This window comes from Schistocerca cancellata, chromosome 4 (genome assembly GCF_023864275.1).
Source record: "Schistocerca cancellata isolate TAMUIC-IGC-003103 chromosome 4, iqSchCanc2.1, whole genome shotgun sequence".
Taxonomy (NCBI): domain Eukaryota; kingdom Metazoa; phylum Arthropoda; class Insecta; order Orthoptera; family Acrididae; genus Schistocerca; species Schistocerca cancellata.
In genome coordinates this window covers 573,680,613-573,697,297 of record NC_064629.1, presented here as the reverse complement: position 1 = coordinate 573,697,297, position 16,685 = coordinate 573,680,613, and the positions used below count along the sequence as shown (strand labels likewise).

The 16,685-nt window shown below is 37.3% G+C and overlaps 1 protein-coding gene across 7 annotated transcripts in view; it reads left to right on the top strand.

Annotated features, from left to right (window-relative positions):
- The window catches only part of LOC126183479 (protein ST7 homolog), a 155,835-nt gene that overhangs the window by 76,072 nt on the left and 63,078 nt on the right, over positions 1 to 16,685 (top strand). For all 7 annotated transcript variants that reach the window (XR_007536757.1, XR_007536755.1, XR_007536758.1 and 4 more), the window contains exons 3-6: positions 7,201 to 7,363; positions 7,770 to 7,940; positions 8,885 to 9,118; positions 12,215 to 12,312. Coding sequence is in view for 2 of the 7 variants with exons in the window: in XM_049925497.1 (XP_049781454.1) it covers positions 7,201 to 7,363; positions 7,770 to 7,940; positions 8,885 to 9,118; positions 12,215 to 12,312 (666 nt within the window). In the remaining 5 variants the exon portion in view is untranslated. The remainder of the gene's footprint in view (positions 1 to 7,200; positions 7,364 to 7,769; positions 7,941 to 8,884; positions 9,119 to 12,214; positions 12,313 to 16,685) is intronic.

Sequence of the window (16,685 nt, the reverse complement as noted above, 5' to 3'; positions counted from 1 at the left end):
AATAGCTTCGTTTACAGGAGCCATGGTCAATAATGTCACTACATCAAAGCTCACAAGAATATCACTTGGGCTGATGTTAATCTCCCTCAGTTTTTCAATAAAATGCGCAGAGTTTTTAATGTAACTGTCCGTTCTGCCAATGTATGGTTGCAGCAAGCAGGCGAGATATCTGGCCACCTCTTGTGTGTTGGCGATCCTGTGGCACTCACAATCGGTCTCAATGGGACCTGTGGTTTATGTACCTTTGGGAGTCCATAGTCTGGGTGGATAAGCTTCCAGTTTGCTGAGTTGTTTTTTATCATCCAAAGAAAGAGAAGATGTTTTACCAGTTGACGAATGGTGGTGCCCTCTATGCACTCTATAAATGCGAGAGTACCTGGAGCCTCAATGGCAGTAGCCAGACGACCTCAGAAGATGCCTCCCGCAGATGGAGACGAAAAGTTAGGTGGAAATTTTATACATTGACCACAGCCTCTTAGCCCGGAAGTTTCAACTGAAGACAACACCGGCCGTGAAAGCCTTCATTGTATGAGTAAACCTTCTGTTGACAGCAGAATAACGCCATCCTAAACAGAGAAATTATGGTGCAATGCATGAAAATTCTTAAGGGATCCAGTGACTGTCCTGGTGGTCAGTCAGGCCAACTATGTTGGACTGTGCCTATGACCAGCAGGAGTACCACATCCTCCATCACAGCAAAAGCAATATGGGAACTGGGGATGGGGAAGCCATGCATTTTGTGCCCCCTCTCTGTATGCAGTTGGAAACAAAGCTGTTTCCCCTCATCAAATGAGGGGTCAGGACCCGTGGAGAGACCTGGGACGCAGCATCTGCGTTCATGTCACAATGTGGGATGAAAAAAAATTTCATGATTTTACTGGGACAAGAACAGAATGCAACACTGATGATGATGATGAGCAGATTTGCCCAATAAGGATGCTGATGAGCTACACAGAGAAACCAAGGGCTTATGATCAGTAATTAAATGAAATTTTGCACCATACGGGAACATATGAATTTTTTTTAGGCATCATTGTATAACACATGTTATTGTATAACATTGTATTGTATAACATAATGTTTCTGAGACACTTTGAGTGTTTCTGATGCAAAGGCAATAGGCTATGTGGAGCTATCTGAATGGCAACAGGCCAGGACTGCCCCCACCCTGTACTGGGACATGTCTGTAGCCAGGACCAGATGCTCGCTGGGTTGAAATGATGCAAGACACGGCACAGAGTGAAGACTATCCTCATGCTGCAGACCAAACAAAAGGAGTGCTTCCCCAAAGCAACAGATGCAAGAGTGATTGTAGCATCTCTGGGAATAAACTTGTGATAGTATGCCACTTTGCCAAGGAATGCCTGAAGTACTTCTAAATTACACACATGGGGCAAAGCGTTAATGGTGGTGACATGTTTCCATGGAGCACATGCCCTGTCAGGAAGTTTCATGACCCAAATAAACAATGATTAGCTGGAAAAAGTGAGATGTAGTGAGATTACATTTGAGGAACGTGACCCGTATAACATTAAACAAAGAACTCAGAGGGACAACTGTTGTAATGCGTTCTAAAAAAATTTTGAAACATGCCAGATGCACTAGCTACCCAAAATGTTAACCATTGATACTGATAGAGGTGAAAGGATATGTTAACCATGAACAACTGTTTTGATGACATATCGAACAGAATCTGAAGATTGGCGTCAACTGAATTGATTTTCGGAAAGAATTGACCCCCAGCCAACTTTGTGAGCAGCTCCTCCAGGTGAGGCAGAAGACTACCTGTGCGTTAACAGTGACTGTGAAGTCACAGTTGAGCTGAAGCTGCTACACAACTCCCTTACAATCACTAAGGGCATAGCCCATTCTCTTGAACAAATCGGTTTAATAACTTCCAGTAATGTTAAACGTTCCAGCTCCATCTTAACCTTGTTGTGTAAAGCTACTAGTACTGGCTGCACCAGTAAAAAGTGATGGTGGGAGGATGGTTTGAGGGTGATGTGTGCTGTGAAATTGTTTACACAACCTAATCCTAAGGCTAACGGATGGAAAACTCAGCACACCAGGAATGCAATTTGTGATAAGGCACTCAGTCCAAAATCAAATGCACCACTTCTGCAAAAGAAGAAATCAAAGTAGCAAACAAATTTTCAGTCTTGCTTCATTAACCACTAAGTTTATAATGAAACAGACAATTGGCTTGTTAACTGTGTTGGTGAAAAACTGGCTGAGAATAGGAGTCTGCTGTTATAGTTTACCAAATGCCACTCAAAGCATGCCTCTGTTGAGGACTGTAGCCTGGCATACATCTGCAAGTTGCGTAGGGACATGGTGTCACCCATGTCGACTTGTAGAATTAAAGGCTTATCCATCACCCAAACTTCTATGAGAAGTTTGTTCTGGCCAGCAGACAAAAACATGAGGATGAAATAGTATGAATATCAATGTCCATTGATTCCTGCAATGACTCCTGGAGGCATAGAGATCAGCATACCACTGCTGTGCGGACCCCAATTTTCTTTGTAGCAGGTCCACTGTTTGGGGCAGGCCGTGTGCTCGACCTGTATGAAATGAGAGTGGGCGTGAAAGAAGGGGCATTTACTGTTCCTGCTACTGACGATGTGTTCGTCCGTGTCTTTGTGGTTGGCTTGTTTGTACTGTAGATACCTCCTCTTCCCCGAGCATGCTAGGCTACATGTGTCAGGGCTGCATGCCATCTGCAGTGGCAACGTTACTCCAAGCCTCCAATTTGTGGCCCCTGGCGTGAGAGACCTTGAAAGACTGTGCTGTATTCAAAACCTCTTCTAATGCAGTGTCCTCAAACTGAAGGGCACATTGACACACCTCCTTCATCTGGGGTTGGATGAATGATTGCATCTCTGACCACTGCGTCCACAGAAGACTCCTGACAATGAAGTCGCAATGAACTGACACTTATGACTGAGACCATGAAGCTCAGCTGCCCAAGTTCAATGAGATTGCTGCAGCTGTTTGTGAAATTGGTAGAATTTGCCACATGCGGCAACCACATGGTATACTTGTGTTGACAGGAGGACAGCAAACTAAACATATTGTCAAAATAAAGTGACAGTGGTTTTTGCAATAAATGATACAAATATGAAATTCTTGCAAAGCTGCTTCTTGTAAGCATCCCACTTGTCCATGGAGTTGTCATAGGGAAGGAATGGTGGCAGGTGAACAACCAGTGGCTGGGGCTGGGTCATCGTAGTCAACAATCATTCAACGTGGCTGTACATGCCTATTGTTTTTGCAGAAGTGAGCAGAGTAAAGCCTCCATGGAAGAGCCAAACAGGAAAATAGCAAAATCCAAAACACGCAAAATTCTGTCCGTGACATCACTTATGTTTTAACAAGGAACACCATAAAAGAGACACAGTTTATTGGATCACAATGTGATATCAACAAGGACACAGTGAAAGTAGTTTACACATCTTGAACACATTTAGCAACTGAGGGCCTGGAGGTGTGCACATGCCCCTCTCTTTATGTAAGTTGTACATTAGTGGCAGTAGAAACATTCTGTAGTCTGTTGCAAATGTCAGTTTCCTAAACTTTCTCAGTAGTGTTTTTCAGGAAGAATGTCTTCTTCCCAGCAGGGATTACTATTTGAGTACACAGAACATTTGTGTAATACTTGATGGTGATAAAAACTACTGTTAACAAAATCTTATCAGTACTCTTCTGAATTGCTTCGATGTCTTCCTTTAAGGCCAAGTTCTCATTTAAATGAGTAAAAAATAGGCTAAGTTAAGAATTTTTTGAGAGAATGAAAATACATACAAAGGATATGTTTGGGAATTATGATTGATCATACTTTGAACTTCATTTTAGATTTTCAACACAAAGAAAACAACAAAATGGCACCCATAATTATGGTTTGATCAACCGCCTGTTAGTTTGAAGTATGCAGAATCCGGGCTGTGTAGCCCCTCGGGAATTATCTGAAATAAAAAATGGATAACATCAGTCAAGACTTTGAGCTCAATTTTTGAGGATTTGTTTCACTCTTTATGGCTCTACAAAAAAGAGTATAAAAATAGTATCAAATAATATATTAATAAATTTCAAATATTATAGGTATAAGCTCCCAAGAAAAGTGTTAACTTTTCGGGGGTCAAATGTAGAAGTTAATAGGTTGAACCATTTTTATTTTATACTGCACACAGTTTTGAAAAATTATTTTGCGAGAAAAACTTGTTTAAATTTTAGGGAAACTTTTATTGTATTATTAGTTCAATCTGCATAAAAACATGATTATATGTATTTTTTGATATCGGTGAACAGAAATCTGAAGTTAGATTTTCAAAATTCAAAATGGCTAATCCAATATGGCAGATAAAAAATTATGTTTTGACCACTTTTGAACAAAAATTGAGAAAAAAAGTTATTCCATTACTTATGTTTAGCCTGCAGTTCCAGGGACTATATATCAGCCCTTCCTCTAACTTCAATTGTTCCTGGAGAGCAATTCCCTCATCGTTATTGACGAGCAAAGCCCATCTTGCTGAGCTTGATATGCTGCTTTCGGCAGCCTGCACACATTGTTCATCAACTATTTTGGCGAATATGTTTGGATGCATACTGCAGTGTAAAACAATTTGTGAATGTGCGTCATGGCATGATAAGTTTTCTACCTGAGCCGGATATTTCCAGCTGAGAGCGTCCCAGGGCAGCTGTGATGCTGCTTCAAAACTTTTGCAACACTTGGTTTTAAAAACCTTTTCATACCAGCATTTCAAGAAATGCAATAAAATAAAAATTGAACTTTGGCCATTTTGAATGAGAACTTGGCCATAATCCTAGTCGAATGGGATGCAGAATTGCTCCGAAACATTCTTCTTTCGTATATGACCTACAATTTCCTAGAATTTTCCCAATGAACAGAAGTTGACCTTTTGCCTTCCCAACAACTGACCTCGTGTTCTTGGCTGTGCAATGTTATGCCCAGATATTTGATTGATGTGACTGTCAAGCACTGCACCACTAATACTGTATTCACAGAACTGTTTCTCCTATTCATCTGCATGAACTTACTCATAGCACAATGCCACTCATCAGACCAAATGTATATTCTATGTGAGTCATCCTGTACCATCCTGCAGTTGATCAATGGCTACAGAATAGTCGCAAATTGGTATATACATAAATGATCTGACAGATCACCTTATCCTTCAGATACTTAATGTATATAGAGAAGAAGAGTTGTGCTATCACACCTCTCTGGGACACTCATGATATCCTTGTCTCTGGTGAAGACTTGCCTTCAAGGACAAGGTGTTCTGTTACTTAAGAAGTCTATGAGCTACTCACATATCTGGGAACCTATTTTGTATGCTCCATTCTTCATTAACAGCCTGCAGTGGGCTCTTTGTCAAATGCTTTCTGGAAATATAGAAATAGGGAATCTGCCTATTGTCCTTTAACCATATTTTGCACTATATTGTGTGAGATAAGAGCAGGCTGAGTTTCGCATGAGTGATGCTTTCAAAAACTTTACTGATCTATGGACAGAAGTTTTTCTGCCTCAAAGAAATTTATTATATTCGAACTTAAAATATATTCAATAATTCTGCAGCAGATTGATGTTAAGGATATTGGTCTGTAATTTTGTCTGTCGATTCTTTTACCCTTCTTATATACAGGAGTCACCCTCACTTTCGTTTTCTAAGTGCCAGCTATATCTGTTTCTGCATCCTTCATGTGGGAGTTCGTGTGACTGTCAAATGATGGTATGTCTATATGATACTCTGCATTAATGATTTTTTTTTAACGGGAAATTTAAAACATCAGTTTTCCTTTTGCTGCCTTCTATACCTACATCATCCTCGTCAATAAGTGACTGAATGCAAGCCTTCAAGCTCCGACTGTGCCAGTGTTCCTCACTATAAACCCCGCTGCAGGACCTAACAGAAGTGGAATAGTAACAGACTGTAGGCAACTAGTCTTGGAGTATACACTCTCTTTATATTCATAACTCACACCCCTGGCAGCTGTGATGGGGGCATAACCCATATCTTGAACTAATTTCTATTTTTTTTTTTTCTTTCCTCTTCCTGGCTCTTAGTTAGATTTGTTCCATTTTATGTTTAGATTAGATCTTTTAGGTCAAGCAGAAATAGCCTGCACAAACCACTAGTGGAACTGTTTGCATCATTTCATTGTACTTGCAGAACAAATGTATATATGAGCTGTGATTGAATGCCATAATTGTGTATAATTTTATTGTTGTAACTTTGATACTGATTGTGTCATTAATGTAATGTGTGAACTGCCATTGTATCTAGATGGTAGACCATAGTTCTTGCAACAAATAAATAAATAATTAAATAAAGAAAGAACTTATAATCAAACATGACATTTGTAAGTTAAAAAATAGTGATAAGTTTTCACTCGTTACAAAGTTTCAAAAACGTGATTGACAGAAATTGAAATGTAAACTCAATTAGAAGTTTTAACTTCAAGAGAGATTATGCTTTATGATTTGTTTAGTGCAAAAGTAGAACTAAAATGTATTATAGGTAACTAGTTACAGATTTGATATGGGTGTTTAACAATCAAAACTAAACAGTTATCTTTCACAGTGTTACTAAAAATAGTTGTTTTTGTCACAGAGGTATGTGTCTAATGTCCATAGAAATTAGCAAGCAATTTTTAAATCAATGATAACTGTTAATCAATGAGCATATACTGTGAAGGACTAAATTACTATTAGCAATTAAAAAAAATGCACAAATACTTGCTGTTGTTGCACCTAAGTCTCTTGGAAGTGGCAATATGCTGCTTGTATATGTATCTGAGGTGTAAAGTGAGATATAAAATGTTTGTTGTACCGTTTTGCAACAAGGTTTATAAATTTTAATTGGCACGTTTCTATGCCATTTAAAAGATTTTTTTTCAAACACAAGCTGCAGAAGTCGCAGTTGTGCTTGGACATTTCCAAAAGTGATAAACAGTGATTGTTAGCAATAATTTATACATGTGTTCTACCTGACAGTAAGCAAAATAAAATGATATTTAATGTTAATCAGACTGTATCAAGTAAGTGCATAGAATCCCACCGCTATTACCGCCCCCTTCCACCCCTATAATTAATCTTATTTCTTAAAAGAATTTAGTGGTACTTGAATCTTTTCTCATTAGAGGACTTAAGTGATATTATTTGCATCTATCTTGCAGATTTTTGAATGGTGGTACTTCCGCAAATATGGAACATCATTTATAGAACAGGTATCACTAAATCACATCAGCCCATGGATTGGAGGTAATGACAGTTGTGGAGATATCGCAAACATACCAAATAATGAAAATACCATTGTCAATAATCAGCAGACTGTTCCAGGTAAGATACTGTCACCAGGAATACGTGATGGATAGACCTATGCATATACTGTATTTTGTATACTCCCACATCTAAACTGAGAGCATCTTCATCCCCAGATAATTCCATTATGTTATTGTAAAGGAGCACACTGCATTTTTAATTACTATATAAGACTGTTCGGATTTAATTTTCAGTGTGATATGCTTGCACATACACACACATCATGGATTTTAAGGTGATGCTTTAATGCAGAATGGAAGGAGTTCTTTGCCAGAGCTTTTTATATTCCGTTTTGTGTCACCCTTATGACAGTTGTTGAATGTGAAACACTCATTTATTGAAGAGGTTTACTGCATCTTTTATCATTCATTTTAAGCTTTTTTCCCAATTCAAGTTAATGAAAAATTTTAAAATTCATTTACAGATTGCAAAGTATGGAGAAATCCAATGAACCTTTTTCGTGGTGCAGAGTATCAGAGGTATTTTTGGGCCACTAACAAGGAACCTCTGACTTATTATGATATGAATTTGTCTGCCCAAGATCATCAGACGTTCTTCACTTGTGAAGGTGATTGTGGGAAGCCTGAGTATGAAAGTAAGTCCATAACTAAGCTCATAGATTATGTAACACTACATTATTATTGTTGTAATGGATAATTTAAAATGACAGCATTCGAAAAGGTGAGAGAGAGAATCTGAAAAGGGAGGACATCATAGTCTAGCTTTCAGTATCATGTTCGATACCATGTAGGAGTGGAGATGTTCTTCTGTCTCCTTTTCTCAAGATGGGTTTGTCCAAATGACCATGTTGTCTGCCTGACTTCATCATTGTAATATATTTCTCTATCTTGCAAGTTGTTCAAAAGACAATTGAATACACCTTCATGGACGATCACATTCTTAGACTGCTTTACAGTCATTTTTTAGTGACTCAGGGGAAATATGTCTCCAATCATGTGACCTTTCAATACAATTATTCGTCACAGAGCTACATTAAGTGACACAATTACAAGAAAGAATACCTACAGTTTTTTTCCATTATTTTTCTCTCTGTACCAGAAAATAGGACTTGTAATGTTAATTAGAACTGAAATTGTATCAATTGTATCTTATAAAAGATACCGTCTTTTGTGAAAAATGTGTGTGACCTTTTGTATTTTAACTTTGTTAAGAGTCCTCATAAAATATCAGTCTCTCTCTCTCTCTCTCTCTCTCTCTCTCTCTCTGTGTGTGTGTGTGTGTGTGTGTGTGTGTGTGTGTGTGGGGGGGGGGGGGGGGGGGGATACGAGCATGTGTGCATGAGAGGTCTGCCAATCTTAACAAGATATTTATGTTATTAAATATGAGATTACAGAAAAATATTTATATTAATTTTTATGTTATTGAAAATGATTTCAGGTTTAATGTTTAGCACAATCTATATTATCGAATCTTTCATAATCTGCTGAGCTTCATCTTGGGCTGCTGTTGATTTTGTGAATGTAATTTCCACTTGTTTAAAAATGTCAATTTTGTGGCATACTTATTGCTTTGTGACAGTAATGCAAACAGCGTGGCGGGAACGTAATCCAATTGCTAGAATCAAAGCTGCCCATGAAGCTCTTGAGAAAAACAATGAGTGCACACCTGCATTTATACTTCTGGCAGAAGAAGATGCTACAACAATCAGTGAGGCGGAAAGAACATTTAAACAAGCATTAAAAATAGCTGAAGCAAATTACAAGAAGTCACAGCAGTTGCAAAACCAGAGCTCTGTTGCAGAAGCAGTACATCGTAAGTGAACTTTTTATCTTGAGGTGAAACTGAAAATATGTTATTTCAATGCTATGCTTTAATCCTTGAAAGTTAATATTCTGATGATCAGTAGAATTAACATATCTCCTTGGTCAAGTGTGCCATCCCTCTTCCCCAACCCGTGCCCCCTCTTTCCCCCTCAGTGACGATGGGGGTTTGTGTAGCATAAACTCCATAAAATATAAGAAGCAATACACTTTCTATGGTTGAGATCTAGTTGGTAACAATAAGTTCATGTAGTATATGACTAGCTAGTAAAAAAAAAAAAAAAAAAAAAAAAAAAAAAAAAAAAAAAAAAAAAAAAAAAAAAAAAAAAACATGTTAAGGTCATTATAAACGTACAAGATCAGTCCATAGTGAATACCAAACTAGCGAAACTGTACAACAAGCTGTTGAGCATTGTGTCCAATGATATGATCTGAAAGCTCTGAGATAACAGTTAAGTGGCTGTATATGAATCCACATGTGTTTTTAAGCAGAGAACTCTGCTAGACTCCATATTGATTCTGTAACATTGTGGTAAATCTAAATCAGTGTAAGAATAGTGTGGCAATGCATTGTCTTGCTGGCTCTTCAAGGGGCCACTGCAAGCCGACAAACTGATACCATGATCGTGCTTAACAGCTTAATATCAGTGTTTGACAGTGATAGTCACTTTTGGAACCTATAGTGAGAGTATGGTATAGCTCTTCACATATTACACGTGGCATGTTGTTACACTGCAGCCTATCTGCTGTTAAAATTCCAGCTAACTGAACTCCAGCAAAGTATACATAAGTAACATGAAGGTGAGTCATCAACAACATGATATGAATAAATAGGAAACTGACTGGAAAAAATGGAGAAGTTGGACTGAAATACTGATGTTAGATTATTGCTCTTCTTTTACACTGCTTACTTTTGTCATGTCAGTCATGTGTAGCGCATTAGATGGACTTGTTATTACATACGGACAGTATTATTTTTCTGCTAGGGCTATGAGTGATTAACATTTCCCGCTATGTCACTGTCCTCTATTTACATTTGCTACAGTTGCCTTTTCCATACCCTCTCAAGAAAGCTAGATTTTAATGAAACTGTAGAAAGTAAGTATCTGTTGCTGTTTATCTTGCCTTGATTCTTCATTTGAAAGACTATTTCCATCTGTCAGATGAGTTATGTTTATGATATTTCTTCAAGTGATTATTAATCTGGCAAATGCTTATTCTATCTTACATTAATGTTGATGCTAGTCCCTTAACATTTCCCTGTAGTGACATACTAATAACATATGGTGGTGTTAAAGATATAGGATCTTTTGATTAATCATGCACTTCACATGTGCTTATGACAGGTCAGCAGTCTTGTACAAAATACTGGTAATCTGCACCTCATCCAGCAGTTTATAACCATTTACCACATAATACACATAACAGTACAATACACATAAGCAGTATCACAACAGTATAATACACATAAGCAGTATCACAACAGTATAATACACATAAGCAGTATCACCCCAGAGATCTCTCAGAGCTACCAGCATTATCTTATAACTCATTTCTATACATTGTGAATAATAACTGTCCTCTTATATTTATCTGAAGCACATCATTGCTGGAAAGTAAGAAACAAGCCATCAATCTGAGAGACTTTCTCTGTCTCCTTGTGGATTTTGTGAATATATAGGGTAACCTAAATTCTGGTTTGTGGAAGCTAATGATTCCAACAGTCTACTCTGAGGTGACAAAAGTCATATATCTGAATATAATGTCAGATCTCTTTTGCCAGGCATAGCACAGCAACTCGATGTGGTATGGATTCAACAAGTCGGTGGAAGTCTCCTGCACAAATATTGAGCCGTGCCGCCTTTATAGCCATCCATAATTGTGAAAGTGTTGCCGGTGCAGGACTTTATGCATGAACTGACCTCTCGATTATGTTCCATAAATGTTTGATGGGATTCATGTCAGACAATCTGGTGGCCAAATCATTCAGTCGAATTTCCAGGATGTTCATCAAAGAAACTATGAACAATTGTGGTCTGGTGACATGGTGCATTTTCATGGGAACACGAAGTCCATGAATGGCTGCTATTGGTCTCCAAGTAGCTGAACATAACCATTTCCAGTCACTCGTTCAGTTGGACCAGAGGATCCGGTCTATTCCACCACCAATTGCACAGTGCCTTGTTGAGAACGTGGGTCCATGGCTTGTGGGGTCTGTGCCCCACTTAAACCCTACCATCTGCTATTACCAACTGAAATTGGGAGTCATCTGACCAGGCCATGGGTTTCCAGTCATCTAGGGTCCAACCGACATGGTAACGAGCACGTTGTACATGTCACATTGACCTCTGTGGTCATTTCATGCAGTGTTACTTGTCTGTTAGGACTGACAACTCTACACAAGTGCTGCTACTCTCGGTCATTGTGAAGGTGGTCAGCCACTGCGTTGTCTGTGGTGAGAGATAATGCCTGAAATTTGGCATTCTCGGCACATTCCTGACACTGTGGATCTCAGAATATTGGATTCCCTAATGATTTCCAAAATGGAGTGTCCCATGCGTCTATCTCCAACTGCCATTCTGCATACAGAGTCTGTTAATTTCAGTTGTACAGCCATAATCAAGTTGAACCGCTTGAGCGCAAAAGACAGCTCCGCCAACACACTGCCTTTTCATATCTTGTGTACGCGATACTGCTGCCATCTTTATATGTGCATATTGCTTTGTCATGACTTTTGTGGGGTCTCATGGTCTCTGTAACTCATAGATGTTTCATAATTCTACAAGAAGTTGCATGAGTCATATAAGACTGTTGTTTTTGTGAACTACTTTGAATATTGCATACCTCCTTTTCCAGTAACAATGACAGGGAATGCTCAATTGCTCCAGCATTCGACCAACAAACAGCTGGTAGAAATCCACCAGTTATGACATGTGAAGCTAATATCTATGCCCTTGTGTCAAATGACCTGGCTATTAGAAAATGATTGCACTTACTTTTAGGCTCTAATATATATATAGGACATTTTATGTATTCATGAGACAATTAACTGCAAAAATTGATATAGTTGTCTTTTGTCATTTCACAGGTAGAGATACAAATGTTTTGCTTTATATAAAGAGGCGCCTAGCAATGTGTGCAAGAAAATTGGGAAGGGTCAAGGAGGCAGTAAAATTGTTTAGAGATGTAAGTATGTTTTTTCTTAATGCATATGGATAGTGTATTTGCCCCAGTGTATAAGTAGGTTTCGCACAATTATTTTTAGACACATTTATCATGTTTTCACTTGTGTGACTTGCATTTGGTAATTATTCTTTTCTAGTGGTTTTTCTTCTTTTTCTCTTCTGTTGCTGTAGAGTATTTTACTTTCTACATCTTACTCACAGTATTGTTCATGCCTCTGCATAAATTAATTACTGCTGGATATTAACAGCTTAAAGAATTTTTTTTTTCTTTGCAAACACTGCCTTTTTTTTGTCATTTGTTTTTGTATGTGAAACTTCTTCACTCTCTCTCTCTGTGCTGCAACATGTACTATTTGCTACTCTCCTTTTCCTACATATCGAATTCTGTTTACCTGTTATGTAAGCCTATTGTGTAATTCCCTTTTGGTAATTCATTCAATTCTCTCTCTCATTAAGCTTTTTTCATTGTGTATGGTTCCTTGTGGGTATTTTACTGTGCTATTATTTTCCTTTTTCTTCTTATCCAAACATTTGCTATTAAATATTCCCATCATAATTTTCTCTCCTATTGATATTGTGTATGGCTGTTTCTTTTTGCTTGCTTAAAATTATTCAGTTACTAATTTACTTCTTATTTTCAGTGGAAACTTGTGGTGATGCCTCAATGTGCCACATTCCTCTGTGTTTCCATTTACATTTGTATCAAGTTAAAACATTGTTCCCATTGGAGCAGTTAACTGGACTGGTCTCTTTCAGGCATTGCTTGCATGTTGAACATCATTGAGAATCATTTGTGTTAATGTCTAAATCTCTTAAGGAAGTAATTATTTAATTGTTGCCATTTGCCATTTTATGGTGGCCATTCTGCATGTATGTACAACTCGTCTAATTAAATAATAAAAGCATGATAGGGATCCATTAGACTGTGTAGTGTGTGTGGGATATTACTTTAGTACTGAATGCAAGGACCAAGGAATGTCTTCTGAGAAATGGTTCTTCATTGTTCCTTCAGATCAATCTTGTTCTCACTATAAAAGAGTGAAATGGGATTATCTTGTACCATGCCTGATGCCAATATTATTTTTTTTCCTTTTACGATCTCCTTTATTATTAAATAAAATAACAAAAGTCCTGTTCAAGTTATATTTTGTTAAACCACATTTTTTACAGTATAATTTACCGATTGTTTATGACAGTAATAGAAATAGTTCATGTAGAATCATTTTATGTGAAGAAATTTTCTAAATTTACAACACCTATGATCTATGTTCACTTCAAAATTCAAACCCACTGAAAGATATTTGTTCTTCAATTTATATACCTTATAAAGCCCTCTTTCTCCACTTTTCAACCAACATTTTACTTCCTTCAAAAACTGCATATTTAAAAAAAATGATAACTATTCAAAATTATCAGTTCCAGAAGCTCTCAATCTTAAACTGAAATCCTGTCAAAATTCTACCATTAGTGTAGTAGCTCTTATTCTTTAGATTCCAAAAATGTGTGATTTTCATGAAATAACATGTTAGTTAGCAAAATATGCCAATTAGAAAATCTAATTTCACAGAAAATTCATGGTGGGCTTTGAAAATCCCAGTGTCCAGAGAAACTTCCATGTCATAAAATAGTACCTATATTGTGTCAGTTCTATTTATACAGCTTATAGTTAATCAAGATAACATCACTACCTAATTTATTTGTTAATGTTTTTCTTTTTCTGTCTTTTATGTTAATATCTAAACGTAACAGTCTTTTATGTTACCATTTTGTAGTTTATGTACTACACACATCTTTGTATAGGCATCACACACAAAGCCACGTGCAGACTGCGGTAGTTAGTCAACATGTTAACTTATAAGTAAGTCTGTTTAAACAAGATGCTACTTGCTAACATTTGCTAGGCTAATAATAGCCTCTGCAGCTTAGTGACCTGTGATGTTACACTGAAATTATTAATGACAAGCAATTTGATCATCTAAAGTGCTTCTCTTCTCTTTCCCAGCCTTTATTCCCTGTGATTATCTAAAATGCTTATGAACAATAAATATGAAAAAAGCAAAGGGTAGTATCATCTGGCTTGTATGCAATCACTTTATAAGGTGTGATAAAAAAAAGTTTCCATTCAAAGGCTGTACAGTTCAGAATCGGTATGCCAATCAGGCAAAATCACTGTGAGCATTGAGGCAATCATGCCACCGACGCACCAGGTTGAAGATACCTATTTGGTAAAACACTGTGTCCTACTGTGTGAAGTAGTCCATAACTGCGTGATGCACATGCTCATCCGACAGGGATTTTTGTCTATTCAAGGCCTTTTCTAAGGGACCATAGACATGATAATCACTTGAGGAGATATCAGGACTATAGGGTGGGTGCTCAAGTGTCTCCCACTTGAGTTGGCATAGCTTCTGCATTATGACATTCACAATATGGGGACATGAATAGTTATGAAGCAGCCATACCCCTTGTCACACCATTCCACAATGTTGGTTTTCAACAGACATGTTGTGCCATACACATTCTTCATTCTCAGCTATATGTCTACCAGTGTTTGTCCTTCAGCAGCCAAGAAAAGAATAACAGCATGTTGATCCTGTCGCATTTGATACTAATGTCATACTGTTGATGTTTCCCCATTTACATATCAGAAAGACACAAATGCCATACACTAATCCCTTGCCTACATGTTGGTGCTTATCTACCCACATTGGAGTTGTGCTACATTGCACATATGCTGCAGCAACACCCTCAAATGAAAATTTTTTGATCATCCCTTATATAATGCTTCAAATTTCCTAATACTCATAAATAAGATATAAAGCAAAAGAAGAAATTTGATGAGATTTAAGAGAGGAATCAAACAGGTCATTAAGTTATACTGCCCCTGTCTTTTTGTTCTTTTTCTGGTGGTCACTAGTTTCTTGTGCCGGTCCCAGTTTTCCTTATTCCTTCATTTTTGAGTGGTCAGTCATTAATTGTCCCACCACTACTCTACATTCAGTACTAGGTTGTAATTCCTTTTGTTAATTGAATACTCTTGTTCTTGTTCACTTTTAAACTGTTCTCAAAAACTTGACTTCTTTGCCTACATGATAACTTTTATAATTATATTTTCAAATTGAAATAAGAAGTCCCGATTCACTGGAATTTGTTTCTCAACTTAATATTTCATGTTTTTTGGAAGGAAAGTGTTCATAATTTCACTTTAGCTTTCACAAATAAAGTTTATTAATGCCAGTGTTTATGTTTGTATAGTTATGTTCTATGAATTGTTAAAAAATAAAATTTTTAAATTAAATTAAATGAATTTACCAGAACTGTACCATTTTCACTTCTCAGCTTCTGAGGCAAAGTCTGTCCCTTGAAGATATAAAGAGCAGTTGGACTATGTGGAGTCCTTCCTAATATAAGGTTTTTCAATCAGGCCAGAAACTTTTGTAGTTTTAATTTCAAAAATTTCTGAGCCCATTTGAGTCTGACATATATACAAAATTTATCCAAATATTTCAATTTTAAAAATGACAACTTTATTACAGTAAGCAAAGTTCTGACAGAATGTAAATAATTTAGGAGTAAAGGAGACCACTCACTGAATAGCAGAAGCCTTGAGACATCGACAGGCACAGTAAAAAGAATGGCAGCTTTGATAGCTTTCAGGAAAAAAAGAATGACAACTCTGCTAGCTTTTACAGAGCAGTTGCGGGATCAACACATGGTGAAACTAACAAAACCTGGTTGTTTATAGAACATGAGCATAACCAGTTTGGAGGGAGGTGGAGAAGGGGAGGGGTGCTAGAAAAAAAATGTTCATAAACCGGACTCGCATCATACCCTGCCTCATCTCACAGAAAGGCATATCAATTCATTATCAGTTTGAAGTAATGCTAAACATGTAATAGATACTGATTGGTTGCAGCATAATCATTTGTTGTGAAATTTCAAAATTATTTTGCTGTTCACAAAGAAACTACGAAGAGTCATCACTAACAGACGCCACTTTCCCTCGCCTGCTCCCCTTCCAGATTTGCGGTTGTTTCCTGATGCTATGGTGTACAGGCAGGTATCGAAGATGAGTGACTGTAGAATGATACAAGATGTCTTGGACAAAATTTCTAGTTGATTTGATGTATGGCAGCTGGCTCGGAATATTGAAAAATGTAAGTTAATGCGGATGAGTAGGAAAAACAAACCTGTAATGTTTGGATACAGCATTAGTAGTCTCCACCTTGACATAGTCATGTCATTTAAGTATCTGGGCATAACAATGCATAGCAGTATGAAATGGAATGATCATGTGAGGATTGTGGTTTGAAATGCGAATGGTTGACTTCGGTTTACTGGGAGAATTTTAGGAAAGTGTGGTTCATCTTTAAA